The 16,579-nt window shown below is 41.0% G+C and overlaps 1 protein-coding gene across 4 annotated transcripts in view; it reads right to left on the bottom strand.

The window, feature by feature from the left end:
• Positions 1-16,579, bottom strand: part of PDE3A (phosphodiesterase 3A) — a 211,621-nt gene that overhangs the window by 18,460 nt on the left and 176,582 nt on the right. For all 4 annotated transcript variants that reach the window (XM_063155677.1, XM_063155679.1, XM_063155680.1 and 1 more), the window contains 9 exons: positions 15,803-15,957; positions 12,483-12,598; positions 9,931-10,150; positions 7,488-7,573; positions 6,862-7,031; positions 5,822-5,959; positions 3,294-3,405; positions 1,920-2,033; positions 255-454 (listed from right to left, as the gene is read on the bottom strand). In XM_063155677.1, the coding sequence (XP_063011747.1) occupies positions 255-454; positions 1,920-2,033; positions 3,294-3,405; positions 5,822-5,959; positions 6,862-7,031; positions 7,488-7,573; positions 9,931-10,150; positions 12,483-12,598; positions 15,803-15,957 (1,311 nt within the window). The remainder of the gene's footprint in view (positions 1-254; positions 455-1,919; positions 2,034-3,293; positions 3,406-5,821; positions 5,960-6,861; positions 7,032-7,487; positions 7,574-9,930; positions 10,151-12,482; positions 12,599-15,802; positions 15,958-16,579) is intronic.

Genomic DNA, 16,579 nt, shown 5'->3' with positions numbered 1-16,579 from the left:
TCAGTCAGCAGAGCTTTACTTTCTTCACTGGCACAGTTTATCAGTACCTTTCTCAGCAGCTCTGCTAACTGAGGGTGTGTAAGACTCTTACCAGCAATCCCCAAGTGAAATGATAATTTCTGTCACTTTGACAAGCTGTTTCAAAATATTTGGCAGCCTTGTGCTTAATGGAAGCCACAGGCAACCACCAGCAAGGAAAAGCTGTCATGGAGCCCTTCCAAACTGCACAGCAACACTGCCTGAGGGTTATTCACCTGAGGAGCACTGGTTGCTACCAAGAAGGCATTGGTCCTTCCTGGGTGATCATAGTCATGCATGGCTGCAGCCACATAAAGAGCCATCAGCTCCAGGGCAGGGATGTTGCCAGCCAGGCACCCGTAGCTGTCATCTGTAGGTGTGTATGTCTTGGAAAACACGTATCCCATGTGGCCGTGGGTGATCCCACTGTCAGAATCTGAGCAGAAAGAAAGAAATGGAAACAGTGAAAAATCCAGGGCCACTCTTTCAGTGAGAGAAGCAATAAAGCAGGGAGAGAAGGAGCAAATTTGCAGTAAGGATAAATGCAGCCTGACCTCAGTGCTTTCTGTGCCTATGATCCAGTACAATAAGGCAAACAATTGGATAGGAATAAATTCTGATCCCACCCGGGGATCTTCCAGCCCTTCCAAAACCTGTTCTCCAACTATGTAAGTCACAAGCAGTAAAACATGGATTGACAGCCACACTGGAACTTTCTGGGAAACTTGATCTTCCTGCGCCTTTCTGTAATTTCTTTCATCATGTAGACAAGTACATGAGACACTTGTAGTCCTTAAAGCAATGGACTAGAGTTTAGTAATTAAATTACAGTGGGTGTTTTTCAATACAAATGTCTAGACTTTGAATCTTTACTGATAATCGTCTTATCATTCTCTTTTTGAAAGATCTTGAGCATACCTGTCAGAGACAGATACTGAGATGCTTTGCTCATTTAATCTCAACGACCTCGAATGGATCCTGCATGCAGCTGAACAATGTCTTTCAAATAACAAACATCAAAAAGCCCCAGAACTCAACCCCTTTCATTCCACCTCACCTACAAAGCCACTGAAATCCCTTGCTAATAAATTTTTTCTGGGAATAAAACCCTTTACCACCACACAAAACAAAAACAAACAAAAAACTCAACAAAAACAGAACAGAACAAAACCAAACCAAAAAGTAAAAAAAGAAGCAGAAATGGAACAAACTCCTGCTTTTTCAGCAACCCTCTGAGAACTCCCATGAAACACAGACAGGTCTTCTAGTTACCATATTGAACATGGAGAAATTAATATAAAAATGCAAGAAGAACAGCTTCCTGTAGTGAGCATTCATAAAACAAAAGAAGATTGGTCTTGTAAAGCAATTTCCAGATGGCAACAAGTCTTTTATTTAGAGACAGTGAGGAAAAGCAAAGAACATTTCATGACAGCCAAGCAGTGGCAAGTGCACAGCACTGCCTGCATGCCCCAGAAATTGTAGAATAGCAAAACAATGAAGGGTTTAAGGATTTAATGAAGGGTTTAAGAATTTAAGTCTACAGTGCCTCTGATACAGCCCTGAAATGCACTAACAGTACAGTTTTCCTAGGAAAAAACCTTTTGCAAAAACAAAAATCTTTTGCAAAGATCAAACGGTAACAAAGATCTGTCATTACAGGTGAACACAAAGGCTTGCATTCACACATCATTAAATGTCAAGTATTAAGTTTCGGAGGAACAATTCCATTCCCTTCAAAGTTACACAAACACACCTGAACACCTAGAACACTCATTGTGCTACTGAACTTTAAGATTGTGCTACAATTTTCAAAAAATTCTGCATGCAATCCCCAGTTGTTGCCTTTCTGACAGCAAATTTCACAAGAGAAACTTGAGGATGCCAACATTTAAAGATACCTGAATCACTGGCCGAGCCGTGGTCATTGATGACAGTGGGGAGTCCCGGGACGGGCTGGGTTGTGAGGTACCACACGGCATGCAGCACATCCGTGGCATGGATTCGGTTGTGATCTGCGATGGGGAGAAAACCAGGCAGCTGTGAAACACCAGGCACTGCTGACAGAGGGCTGCCAGCACCATCTAGTGGGGTACCGTGTGCCAAAATCCAGCAGACAAAACCAACATTAGCACGAGCAGCAGAGCTGTTTCTGCCCTTTTCACAGAAATGAAAAAAGGAAGATAATTCGATCTTGTATTAAAAAGATATTCTTCTTTAGTAAAACAAAACAAAACAAAAAATCACTTAAGAAAAAACCAAGGAAGTACAGTGCTAGGTTCACAAAAATCCCAGAGACTCTATGAATAGTTAAATGTTTCAAACAGAAAGGAATGGCTTCAGCAGAACAGGCTGTGGGACTTCCATCTCTGACCTCCTCAGGCTGTGATCTGCTGCTTTTGATCCCTGATCCAGATCAAACACAAGGAAAGGATCAGAACTGGGGCACTCACTTTTCCAGAAAAGACTCCAAACCACCTGGCTGAAGGCATTTTAAGGTAGTTTTCCTTAAATCCTTCCTACTGTTTGAGGTAGCTTTCCTTAAATCCTTCCCACTGCTTCAACTGGTATTTAATATTTGACAGAGAGACTACATGACTTATAATGATTTCTCCCACATTTTTCTGCAAGTGCAGAGAAAACAGGGTGTTCTGTGTTCCTCAGTGTTGGGTTTATCTGCCACTAAAATGGGTAATAACTCTTTCCTCTTGGGAAAACAGGAGTCTTTTGCAGCTGAGGCACTTGGATAAATTTCATTTGAATTGGTAAATACTTTGGGGATGACTGAAAACAGATTTTTCAGGGAATAGATGTTTCCCATTGAAAAAGTATCAGCTAAGCTGTAGTAACAGAACGGGGTTCACTCATTTTTGGGTATATTTTTTCTGCTTATAAAGCTCATCTCCTTTGGTAGTATAGCACTGCTACTGTGTAAAAGTCCAAGTTGCCTTTAGAGAGTTAAATGTTTCAAAAGCTCCAACTGGAGCACTGGGGTACACTTGCATTATAAGGAAACAGTCTTTACTAATAATAGCTTTATATGATTTCTGGATTTCTGGCAGATTTTGCCATGAATTATGAAACAATGTAAATACGAAATACAAAGTAAAAAAGATGACAGGCTGTGGTTCAGCACCAGCCTGTGCCTAGCCATCCACTTGGTCATGATGTACTGGAAGAGAAAAAGTAGTTTTATAATGCAAGAAGAAAGGCTTCAATACAAAATCCCCAAAACTTGAGGGAAGCATCATTATGTACCACGAATTTTTACTTACAAGGTATCTCTCGGTATCCACACTCCAAGGCATGAAAGTAGTTCATAAATTCCCTCACTGGTATTTTAAAGGTTTCAAACAGACCCATGTCATCAAAAAGCCTGTATGATACCTGAAAGAAAAAAAGCAACAACAAAAAAAATCTATGTTGCTAAGTAGATGAGAAAAACTCTTCAAATTAGACATAAAACTCCTTAGGTTGAATTACATAAAAAGTGTTTAGTGTGACTGAAGATATTACTGAATTTTATGGCCTCTTATGAAGCAACAGCTTGGTTCTGAGAGCTTGGCTCTGTTTCTAAATGATACTGAATTCATGCTCCTCTCTGAACCCTCTCATGCACATTTGTCACTGCCACATTGACTCCAGTTTGCACACATGCTTTCATGGCTCCTGACTGGTTTGGGGTCCTTTCATATGTCTGAATCAATTTAACATTCCACAAAGAAGGAACAGATATCTCAAGCAGCTTCAAAGATGCTAAGCCAGCATTTGCCTTCTAAACTGAATGCTTCCCTGGAGGCATGTGTCAACTCTGCTTTGTTCCATCTCATAAATTTAACCTAGCATGGCAAACATAGTTAATTCAGCTTTTTAATTTACTTTTTTTTTTGAATGGGTTAGTCCATTTGATAGCAAAATACTGAGAATAAATCATTAGAGCTTTTGTTTACCTTTGTTAATAATATCCCAGGATTTAAAAACCAAACCAGGGGAAAAAATAGTGATTTTGACAGAAAAAAAAAATATTTTAGTTTCCTGATTTCTGAAAATATTTTCATTAGCAACATCTGAGTAGGTGGGGGTAATAAGCATCTCTGTTTTGTGAACAAGGTAGAACTTGCTATATTCTGCTTTTAGGGAGAGGGAGTTATAAACTGCTGTTACAGAAAATGTTGAATTTTCATCACAAATATTAAAGCTTCTCTATTTTATTTCTCAAGTCTCATTCTGTGGAACTGTGAAGTGGAGAACATGTTGAGAACCTGTGCAAAAACCACATTTTGGGAAGTAGAGTGATGAGCTTTAGTGCAATTTGAGGGAAGCACAGAGGACTTGTGTCCAGAGCTACAGAAGCCCATTCAGCTTGGAGAAGTGCTTAAAGCCTACAGAGAGACCCAGGTAAAACCAGAACAAATTCTGGCTCATCCAAACTGTTCTTTATGCCATTAAAAGACAGTTCTGGTTCTCCTTTTGTTTCATTCATCATTCCATTATCATTCCATGCTATTAGAAAGATGACCAGTATGATCTAGGATATCATTTCAATCCCAAACTCACTGTCCAGTGCAAAAGTGCCTCAATGAGCACCACTGAGTTTATCCAATAAATATATCCAATATCCACAGCTTGCCTGTTTCTCTAAAGTGAACCTAGAGACTTGGCAGGCTGGTCAAATTCAGATGTTGCTTGCCAAGCTGCAGAACACAAAAAAGCAGAGCAGAGAATAAATCTGAATTCATGCCACGGTTCTCCTTGTTGACCACCAGATAATTGAATGTAGCTGAATAATAGGTAACCACCAAGGGACTGTGGTTTGATCCAGCATTCTCTGGAGCTTGTTACACTGAAATCTGCCTGACACACTGACCTCTGTGTTTCTGGGGGGCTGATAATTGTACCACATTGTACCAATTAACTTTATCTCTTCTTTCCAGCACTCATCACTAAATAATGCCTTGTAAAGTGATCCGACTGATTCTCTGGGGCTTTTTTTCCCTTTCATCCCTAAATAATAATAAAAATAATTACTTGCTTTTCCTGTTTAATAATCTTCAATAATTTTATAAGAAAAAATGACTAATTTGTCAGTGTGCCAGGAAAAGGGGCATAACTGAGTAGTAAGTTCAGCCAAGAAAGTGATTATGGAGGTGACACCAATCGAGCTGGGTAGGCACAGGCTGCGTCAGTAACTGAATTAAAGCTCCAGGAAGGAATAAAAACCTGAGAGCTGAAAGAAAGACTAGTAAGCTCTCCCAGCTCATAGCAAATCTTCCCTACATAATATTATATTAATTTTCTCTCAAAGCTCTGATTCTTTAAAAATGAGGAAATATAGTAAGGATTCTTTCTACCCCCACTTCCTCAAACCTTGCTTTCTTTCCCAGCCTGAAATCTGAAACCTTTTATTTCTGGCATCTTACACTGAAATCTTCAGTATAAAAGAGGACCAAACTCTGTATATCTTGCATCCACTGAATACATTTACTGTTTAGCCCTCCCATGCTAAATCCCATGAGCATGAGAAATCCTTTCTCAAAGAACTCAGTAAGGGCTGGAAGCATCTCAAGAGAATATTCAGAAAAGCAGAGAGCAGAAAGCAAAATAGGTGCATGATTTTTGTCTTTCACATTTTTGAATTTAAAAATAAAGACATTCAAAAATAAGGAATATAATGAGACAGAGTTCATGTTGTCAGCTTTGAATTAGGTGTCAGGGCTCATCAGCTTGTAAGGACAATGCCTTTAACATGTCTGTGTCTAAATCTGCCAACATTTAGACCCTGCAGACAAGGTGCACCTCTCACCTGACTCAGAATCCGACCGCATTTCTTCCCAATTTTTTCCACCAAATCAAAGATTGGGAAGTTCCAACTATTTAGCTGCTCCATCAGGGGATCCAAGTTGTCCATAACCAGAGGCTCAGGAGCCAGTACAGGCTTGTCCTGTGCCAGAAATCAGAATAAAAAGGATTGTTAGTTCAGTGAAGCATCTCAAGCAAAAACTGATGCTCTTAAAAGCTAAAGTCACATTAGCATCGTGTGTAAGTCTGTAGTACTTCACTCAGCTCAGATAGATGTCCTCATTTCTTGCAGCCCTGCAGCTACTCACTCTCCTTTGTAACGTGTTTCACTTGAATGGATAGGAAATTCTGTTTATGAAACAGCAGTGCCTGCACTTAGCACTGAGACTCGTTCATTCACTCCTGGGAATCATTCATTCATTTCCAAGGGAGGCTGCCTTCATTGTGAAATTCACTGTGGCACAGACAGAGAAGCTCCCAGCTTCTGCTTCTGCATCAGGACCCATTCACTACACTCTGACATGGCTAACAGAGCTCAGTCCAAGTGAAGATTTGTAGTCCTTAAACTGAAACCTATCTGTCTTTCAAGGTCTGCAAATAAAAGTTGGGTTGTGCCCCTCCTTTCACATTTCCCCCTGTATACTCCCTGGAATTTCATTTTACTTAGAAACTGGAGATGAGGAAATGTTAGAACATTTCAAGCAAAATGCCTCCTCTCAGCATGTCCAACTCCAGCAGATTACAATAAATTTTTCAAGAGCTCCTGCCAACTGCAGTACAACAGACTGTGGAAAACTTAACTAAACAGAGCTTTCCCTTTGCATCACAACCAAGCTCACAGCTGCATGCTGAAAGACAATTATCACTAGTTCATCACACTGCAGCATTTGCTGTTTAAGACAATAATATCTTGCAGCACCCTTAGACCACATTTTCTGTGGGGATCTGGGTTTTTGGTTAGTTTGGTTTTAATTTTGGGTTTTTTTCCCCCTCAGTGTCAGCATACACTCATTCTGTTGTGCTGGGGGAACTTAGAGGAGCTACCTCAGGTGGTGTCAAGGGATGCAGGATGATGGTCTCAGGTGTGTAGGACCTACAGCCAGATCCCTTCCGTGGCTGCTCCTTGGAGCAATCCGTGTCGTCGTCGTTCTGCACGATGTCGCTGCTGTCGCTGTTGTTGGTCTCGTAGTCAGAGGTGGCTTGGGCAGGATCCTCTGCAAACACAAATCACAAAGCTTGTGCTGCGAACAGCAAGGGTTTCATGGAAGCCAGCCTGTGACCTTCTGAGTAGCAGCAACAGGAGCTCTGACTCACAATACATATGTGCTGCTTGGCTGGCTCTGAAGTCAGACAATCTGTCCAAGGGCATTAAAGATTTACCCTGCAGAGTGTAAAAAATGGCAGCAGGGAATGAAGAGAGAAAAAATTCTGAGGAACATTATTTAAGTAAATTGAGGGGAACAGTATCATCTTCATAACTTAACTCCATAAGCATTTTGTACATGCTGTACATAGGAAAAGGGAAGGTGCATTTAGACATGAAATTGTCAAAGACAATTTGTATGGACTCACCTGGGTGTGTTCTCCTTTTATAACTGACAAGCTCATCTGCCCTTTTAGTGGATAATTACTTAATTTGAGGGAACGAGGTGTTTTTGACAAAGAATTACCTGTTCTGTTCAGGGTGTGTGTAGTAGCATCATTTCTATTTAGTGTCCCATCACCAGCTTCTATTTGGTTGTAGGGTCTGCCACAGCTGAAATACATCAACAAACGCAGACAATATGAAGAACCACGTGCCTTAGACAGTCCTGTGTAAAAGGATTTCCCACTGGCAGTGTGAGATTATGTCATACAGTCTAAGTCATGGTTCAGGATATGTTCTCCAGACAAAATCACAGGAGACTGCTAAAGTTTTATTGGATCTTGAGACAAAAATACAGAAAGACCTTGGATTAACTGCCCAACACCATTAAATTTGTGAATTGGTGTTTTCAGCAGTAAACCTGAACCACGTGATTTCTTTAAATATTTTTTTTAATTTTGCAAGTATACCAGCACAAAATAAACCCTCTAGTTCTATATCTACAGCTGCCCTATAAAGATGAATTAAAATTATGAAACTGTGCCAGAGTCTCATACAGTCTTGCAGAATTCAGTTTGAACACAATCATGATCTGGCTGCACTCTTCTTGCCTAAAATTTGAATATGTTCCTCTTAAGGAGGAAAATTATATTTTATCATTACTTCAGTGACAGCATACCAAGTACACAAGAACCAAGAGGGCAGAGTTTGCTTCATCATTTCCAGAACATAAATACATTTTGGGACAGACCACAATATCATGACCTTTTCAAATGACTGGCTCTTCCCTTCCATTAAAAAGCTTTATTCTTTGTGTATAGCTCCCTTTAAACCGTAATTACAACCTGACATTTTCTCTGGTTTAAGTCAGCATTTTGTGGCATATCTTATATACAACAGTCTTCACAAAGCAACTATTACAGAATTATTTGGATTGGTCAAACTTTGTACTAGAACCTTTGCACCATTTTAAGTTCAATATATAAAAATGGCTTAACTCCTGGGCCAGCTAGCTTTTGGCTGGGTCATCCAAACATATCCTGGAGCTGAGTATGCCCTGCAAACAGCATGAGTTCCTGAAAGACTTCCAGATTAAAATGCTCATCTGTATTCAATGATACTTGTAGTGCATAGCCAAGCAAATAGATCTTGCATCAGTCAGATTGATAAACAAGATGAAAAAGTTATTAATTTCATTACTATCTACAACAAGCTTACATTGATTCTTTTCTGATATTTTAAATGCAATTCTTAGTTCCTTTTAGTAGAAGGCTTCCAGAAATGAATTTCACTTGTGAAATGACAGTATTTTCCTGAAGTGATAAAGGCACAGCTTAGTAAGACTCCAGCACCTTTATGCTTTATTTCTGTTGTGCAATATACTTTTCATTTCAAATGAACCTCTCCAAATCCCAATTTTGGTATACCTTTGGAAAATTTAAAAGCACTTAAGTTTCTATTTAATCTAAATCCATCTCAAAAGCCTGTTTGGATCTGACTCCAAACTCCAGTGAGGATGACTCCCTTGAGCAAAGCTGGAGTCTCAGTTTTGACTTTCTCACAGCTACTTCCTAGCCTTGCACACAGCACACTGAGACACATCCAAAATCATGTGACTGAAGGCAGAAACTAAAAACTATTTCCAAAGATAGTCAAACTTGATAACAGTCATGCTCTCTGCTGGCTGGCCACTCGTGCTATAGCCAAAAGTAACATCTGGTGAGCAAAGCAACCTTGAAACTGCACTGGAACAGGCTTGGGAATACCAGTGCTTTCCACTGTTCTGAACTGGACACATACTGCAAACTCCAGTATTTGATTTAGCAACTGAATCCTTTCTGAGAAGATAAGCAGAACAACTTTCTTTCCAAAAATGCTAATTTTGCAAAGTAGGTGTGGTCTGTGTTCCCTAATAAAGGGGTAATTTAAAGTAAGAAATTAAACTGTGTTACTGGAACTCTTAGCAGTAGAAAGAACTCATCTGCAGTTGACTTCTGGAAAAAAAAATATCCCCACAGTACCTAATCTGACTCTGCCTAGGGAAGACAGGACCCACTCCTCCAGAGAGAATGGGCTCCTGAGTGATTTTGAGAAGGCTCAAAATCACAGAGTCTTCAGGCACTTCTGGCCATAGCAGTCAGATTTTTCTATGCACATCAGGTGCTTGCTGTGCAAGCCTTGGCCTGTGCCCTAAAGGTGACTGCTCATGCCAAGGGCATGGCTCCAGAAACACAAGCTGCAAACATGAAATCCAACTTTGGGATCTGCAGGTCCTTGACAAAGAATTTCTTTAGGAATCAGGCTGTCCACCTGACAGAAGCAATAAACATAGGAATAAACACAGCCAACAGTCTCCTACTTTAAAAGTATTTTGTAGCATTGACCTACACATTTACTGAAGTACTATAAACCTGAAAAATCTATATAAACACTGCAGTAAATCACAAAAAACTTATATGTGGGCCAACAGAACATGTTCATGAGAACAGCGTGAAATGATTGCAAGGCATGTCAAATGATCATCTTACCTGCTGCAGATGATGGAGGGGCTGATAACAGGGTCTGACAGGGTAGGTGCACTCTGAGTAGAAGTTAAGACCTTGTGTGGCTTTAGGCCCTGCTTGGTGTCAGTGTCTGTGGGCTCTGGAAATGACACAGAAGATGTTTTCCCAGTAGGACTCGTGGCAGGCGTCCCCTGAATCGGCGAATGGCACGGGGAGGTGAGAGGTGAAATATTTGGTGGGATACCTGGCCAAGGACAAGAGGAGTGTTATCAATTGTGTTATCAATTATCAGAAGTGGCAGATGCTTGTATTAGTTCACTATGCAGAAATACTCTTCTTGAGATGCACCAGCATAGTCTCCAAAACCAAAATAGATAAAGAGAATTCCCTTCTCCACCCTGAGCCAAGCCCAGGGCTGTCACAGAGTGAGGAACTTCCACTGCTATCAGCCACTTTTACCTGCTGAAGGTCTGGCCCAAAACACCAAGCATATTTTCCCTGGTGAGCAGGATGCACTGAGTGGACAGGCATGAAATGACAGAGGAGTTTGTGGCACCACTGTTGGTATCAACATGTGCTAGTGACAGAGACACAGCCCAAACAGGCAGCTCCCAGAGCCATCTGCAGCTCCTCTCTCACCATCTCTAAAGCAGGATCACACACATTCCCACAAAATTTGGATTTCTATAGGTTTGTAGACAAGCAAAAAAGCAAAAGAGCAATTTTTAGTAGCCTTCAATATATAAAATACTGCACTTCTGGGGCCATTTCTTAAAGATTTTGGGCTTGATCTTTAGTTTGAGTTGATTTTTCTATATCTGTTGCTCACTAAGGGAGAACTGCAACCATTTCAGCAGCACACGGTACTGTACACCTGAGCTAGAGCACAGGAACTGCAAATATCCACATGTGCAACACCAGCAAGGTGTGGTTCTCTCTGTCCCTTACTCCACCTGAGCACCACTGCCAAGGTGAAATGCATCCAGTGTTTAATCAAAGTGTTGCTTTCTCTTGGAATCCACTTTACAATTCCTAGTCTCAGACAAAACGAGACTCAAAGTGCAAACTTCATCTATCTCAAAAGGAAATGCATGGAAATTGAGTTAGCTCCTGTTCTGAAGTTTGCAGGAACTCAGCCCCAGTTAATTTACCACATTCATCTTCAAAGCCAAAGGATAGCAAGGCCTTAGGAACTTGAAGGGGTTTTATGTTTGAATTTTGCCCCCTATCTAAATGCATTCCAGACACAAAAATTATCTTAAAAAAAGGCAATATGTTGATTTAAGTTTATGAAATATTATCCTTGCAAGATATACATGCACAGTTCCAGTGTTTTTTCCCTGATAGAAACTTACTGTGATAGGAGGCTAAAATCTGATTTACTGTTGACAATCCAAGAGTTTAAAAAATGTAAAAAATCTGATTTGCTGTGCTGTAGTTTAGAGATATCCAGCATCTCTGTTTTGATTAAGAGGATTTCTCTAGCAAATGTGGTATGTATTTAGTGTCTTAATTCAATGGTTGCAAGTAGGATATAATGGCAATCTTGAGATCAGAACACTACAGCCTTCAGAGCAATTAAAATGTTATCAGATGGCCATGACACAGGGAAATGGCTTTAAAATACAGGAAACCTCTGTTTCACATTTATGAATTCATTGAGATATCAGCTTTCCATCCACCAAAAATGTGTCTTTAAAAACATTTCACAGTCTATTAGTTGCACAGGGGATTGAGCTGGATTGTTGTCCATCTTTGAGATATACGTTACCAAGGAATATTCATAACTCATACAGGATGCAATACACATGGTCTTTCAACAATTTGAACCAAGTCCTGAGAATTTAAACAGCACATCTCACAATAATGTCTCTAATCACAGCAAGCTTTCTCCTGCTGGCAGAGATCCGGTCTCTTTAAATATTTTTTGTTGTGTGTACTTTTGGGGTTTTTTTAAGAAAGTAATTTACCAGGGAAGGTAAACACAAATAAAATTACCAGAAAAAAGCAAAACTTTTTTTCAATAATCCAACATTCAGCCATTTCCTGGCAAAAGTGAGAGAAAATGTGTCTTGCTACAGCAAGGATTTTTTCACAATCAAGATAAGAAAAGCATAAAAATACAAAGAGTGTTATTTAAGTACATCCATGCACTTAGGTCCTCCAGAACTACTTCAAATGTGCAGTGTTGAAGATATAAACAGATACAAACCAATGACTTCAACGTGATGCAAAACTACATATGAAAACACTTGAGTTTTTTCCAAAATAGGAAGACATAGCAGTATTTAAAAATGTGATGATGAGATAGAAAAATGAAAACTATCTCTCACAACTTTCCCTGCATGTACACATCAGGGGTTTGAGTGACCAAGCGATACAGAATAACAACTTGTTAATAGCCAATAAAGTGACTGGCAAGAAAGCTCCTGACCAATTGGAGTCACACATGAGGTCAGTAAAACTGTACAAAAAAGTGAATAAAGAGTGGGCTTTTTCCACCATGAAGAAAGCAGAGCCCATGTGATTTGCTGGCACGGTCAGGCCAGGCTGGCAGAGCTGGGGGTGCCACTCACCTTGGCGGCTCTGCCGTTTGGCATTCAGGTGGTTGGTGGAGGACACGGCGTAGGAGGTGGAGAAGGACCTGCTCTTGGTGATTGTCATCAGAATGGAGCTGTTCCACGAGTCAGAGCTGCCAAACCAGAGCACAAACAAGCAACATTTAACACAGGAAAAAGCCTCTTTAATGGCAGATCTTATCAAGTGAGGAGCTGCAACAAGGAGTAGGTGATAGAGAGATAGCTCAAAATCTGGTGAGGGAAATGACATCCATGAGTTGGCTGAAGTGGTGTTTGTGAGGCACTCGGTGCCACCTTCAGCAAGAATAGTTACAATGCAGCCAGTCTAAAGCTGGACTTCCCTCAGTGCTGAGACATATTTGCCTTATTTATACAAAGATGCCTTCATTATATTGTTCTGACAGCACAAAGAGGTTCAAAAGTTGGCTTGAAATAAGTTAAATTTATGTTCTCTTTTAAAATCTCCTTAAAAGAGCCAGAAGTGACACAAGTTCTCAGCAGAACTGGAAACCCAGTGTCCTCAGCTGCTGGCACCACAGCAGGCACACAACCACCCTTGGGGCACTCCGGAGCCTGGGGAGGACTGGAAGCATCCTGTGTGGCTGTGCTTAGTGGTGTGCCCCTTCATACCCTCACCAGGTGAAATACCTGCTGAACTCCCCAAAAAATGCCCCTCTCCGACCCTGGAGACATCAGTGCAAGGGAATTTGTGCTGAAGGAATCTAAGTGCACGTTTCCTTGTGTGTGGGGAGCAGTGTTAGTCCTCTGCAGCAGCATGGGCTATGATTTTAGCCTTTGGGTGGTAATTGTATGCCAGAAGAGGCAAAAATCTTCTGCACAGCAAGAAAACTGTATTTATAATGAGTTTCCTGAATGACACCCATCAAATGTCAGCTTCTTGCAGGGATGCAGCACTGGCTCTTATCAAGCTGTGAGTTCTCTGGACAGGTCTGCCAGGCTCCACATTTCTCCTCACAGCCTCTCATCCAAGGGATGAGATGACACTCAATGCTGAAGACAGACTTTTAAAGTAGCACAGCTCCAGCTGAGCTTGAAAAAAATAAACTTGAAGGAAAAAAATCATTCTGAAAGAAAAAAGCATGTGGTGCTGTGTTACCTCTGCAAACATCTTGTTTTGGAATAGAAAATACTACATAGAAAAACACTTGCTGGCTGTCTTCATGGGCCCGAATTCTTAAAATCTGTGATGAAGTGAGGCAAAGAAAGAATACAGATGTTTAAAAAATAAAATTTAAAAAAAAAAGGTTTTGCTTTTTTTTTTCATTGTCATGAAGAATATAACACACTGGCCCACTGTACAGTAAAATAACCCAAATGAACCCAACCAAACCAAAAATCTCTGACCCATATTCTTTGAGTTCCTACAGGAGAATCACTTGATATAAAAGCGGGTGAGGGAAAGAATGTGGGAGCTCTATTATTTTTCCAGTATAATGTCTACCCAGGTTCAATGACATGGGGTTGGAAGAATACAGAATTACTAATCTCAAACTGACAGCTATGAGGGATTTTTGCAAATATGTGACTCCAGAAATCCAGAAGTCATGTCCCACATTGTGAGGAACAAGCTGCATGTTTTGTAACTAGAGAATCTGCCACAGGGCAATTCCAGTGTCAGCCTCTCTCCTACTGTTCAACTTATGAAATGTTTCTTTCTCTGTGACCAGTGGAGTGCTTGAATTTGGTACAGGGAAGTGGCAGATAACCAAGATATTTTTTTTTCTCTTCAGCTCAAAATTCTTCTCCTTGAAAGCAGATCTCTCTTGGTCAGCCAAAATTTTTAAAGCTAGACTTATAGGATTCATTTTCCCCCTTTCTGGAACACACATTGTTTCTCCTACTGTGAAAGAAGGAGTGCAAACAGTAGGCTGGGAGGCTTGACAGAGCTATAATTACACCACTGGCTATGACATTAAACATAGGAAGAATTGATAGCCTGCTTAGCTGGCTCCTCATGCAGAGTTATATAACAACCACAGGGAAGGACCAACAATAACATTTAATTGCTGTCCCTCTGATTCCCATCTTGGGACACTTCCACACTACGTGAGACTGAGATCAACAGCATAAATCAAATGCACCCCAGGAACCACAGGTCTGGGAGTGAAGAACATTTGCATTTGGTTACAGCTTCCTTATATTTACTTTTACTGAGGCAGATGGGACTTCTCACAAAGGGAACTTTGGCAAACCACGTGTTTTTCTTGCATGAGGCTTTCAGGGTACTCTGCAGGCTGCCTTGAGCACCTCCACACCCTGTGTGACAGTCTCATCCACGGGACACATTTAGGTATCCAAGGAAAGGCCAACCTTAGAAGGAAGCTGCTCTCTGGAGCTGCATTCCCCCAATCTATCCAACAGCCAACACTGGTGATGTTGGGCCTTCCAAGGTCCTATCTCTTTCCCTAAATTTTGAATTTCAGAAAAGCACATGAGTCTTCTGATGTCCCAGCTCTGAATTCTCTTCTTGAACGTAGTGCTTTCACTCTGATCTTCCTTTCCCCAGTGTTTCCACACTCCTTCTTCATCCACCAGCCCCAAGGTGATGGACATTGCTGAGGTAAGGAGGGGACCTGAACTTCGTTCTCACAGGGTGGTACCACAACTGGCTGCTCTCCGCCTTCCTTTGATGGCTCTGCTCCTCTCTGACCAGAACAGGAAAGTAGTCACAGAGCCAGAAGGGAGGAAATCCTGTTGTAATGACATGGTGTGGAGGTAGTACAACTTTTATTAAAATCTCTGCACGTTCCCCAAACAAGCTGGCTGCTGGCTATAAGCAGCTGAGCAGATGCAATTCTCTCTCCATTCTATAGGGGGACCATGTGCTTCACAATTCCAGCTCAGGGATTAGATCCTGAGAAGAATGGGAGATGGAGAAGTGCTTTAGGAACTGGTTTAATGACAGGACCACATCAGTAGGTGTGTTCTTAGAAATTGCTGATGTAATTGCTGCAGTTTTTCTAGGCTGAGCAATAACCACCTAAGCAACCCCTACATCTCAAGAAAACTTTAACCAGATATCTTAGCCTTTCTTCCAATTTTATTGGGCAGTTCTGCATTCCATTAACATAAATAGTTCTTTTTTAAAATTTATTTTTCTACCCAATAATATGAATAATTTTGGCATACCCTGACAAAAAATGGGAATGCTGCTTCTTTGTCAAATCCATTTAGAGAAACATGAAGAAGTAACTCTAACAAAGTTCACAGCCAGCATTTCTGAATGCATTTTGCACACAGAACCAAAGAAATCTGCCCGAAGAGAAAGATAAAAGAGAGAGGAGGCAATGTGTAACCTGGATGAAGAAGATTCGTGAGGTTTGATGCTGGCACTGCGATCCCTCCTGACTGGAGCTGGCTCCAGGGTGGGCAGTCCTGTGGCTGATGTGGTGGTGGTCCAGGTGGAGGACACTCGTCTCAGCAGTCCTGGAGGCAGACTCCTCCGTAAGCGCTGTGGGGAAACCAGGGCCCTTCAGTTGGTACAGCTGCAGAACCTCTGCACATGCACAAATAAACCACTTCCATTGGCTTCATTCTGCCTGACAACACCTTTAAATCTGGGTTCTCCCATGGATTATTCATTTCAAACACAGCCAATGCTTTAAATGCTTCGACAGTCTGGACCATCCTCCCTATCTCAAGTTTAAAAACAGGTATATATATCTATATCTATATATGCACAGCCCCATAGCCACACATGTTCAACACCTGATGTGGCCAAAGGTACTTAAACAAGTTAGCAAGGCCATAAAAGTGATTGAAGCATCTGTCATGAAAGGAAAGGCTGAGGGAGTTGGAATTGCTCAGTCTAAAGAAATGTATCAGGGTAGATCTTACCAGTGTACACAAATACCTAAAGGGAGGGTGTAAAGGAGAAGGGTCTTTGCAGGGATGCCCAGTGACAGGACAAGAGGCAGTGGAGCAAGAACTGAAGTACAAAGAATTTAATTAAAATTTAGAAATTTTTTTTTTTTTACTGTGAGGATAACTGAACACAGAGAAGCTGCCTGAAGAAGCTGTGAAATCTACATTAATGGAGATACTCAAAACCCAACTGGACATCCTCCTGAGCA

Source organism: Melospiza melodia, chromosome 4, assembly GCF_035770615.1.
Source record: "Melospiza melodia melodia isolate bMelMel2 chromosome 4, bMelMel2.pri, whole genome shotgun sequence".
NCBI lineage: Eukaryota > Metazoa > Chordata > Aves > Passeriformes > Passerellidae > Melospiza > Melospiza melodia.
The sequence above is the reverse complement of the archived record's forward strand: the minus strand, read 5'-3'. Positions and strand labels throughout refer to the sequence as shown.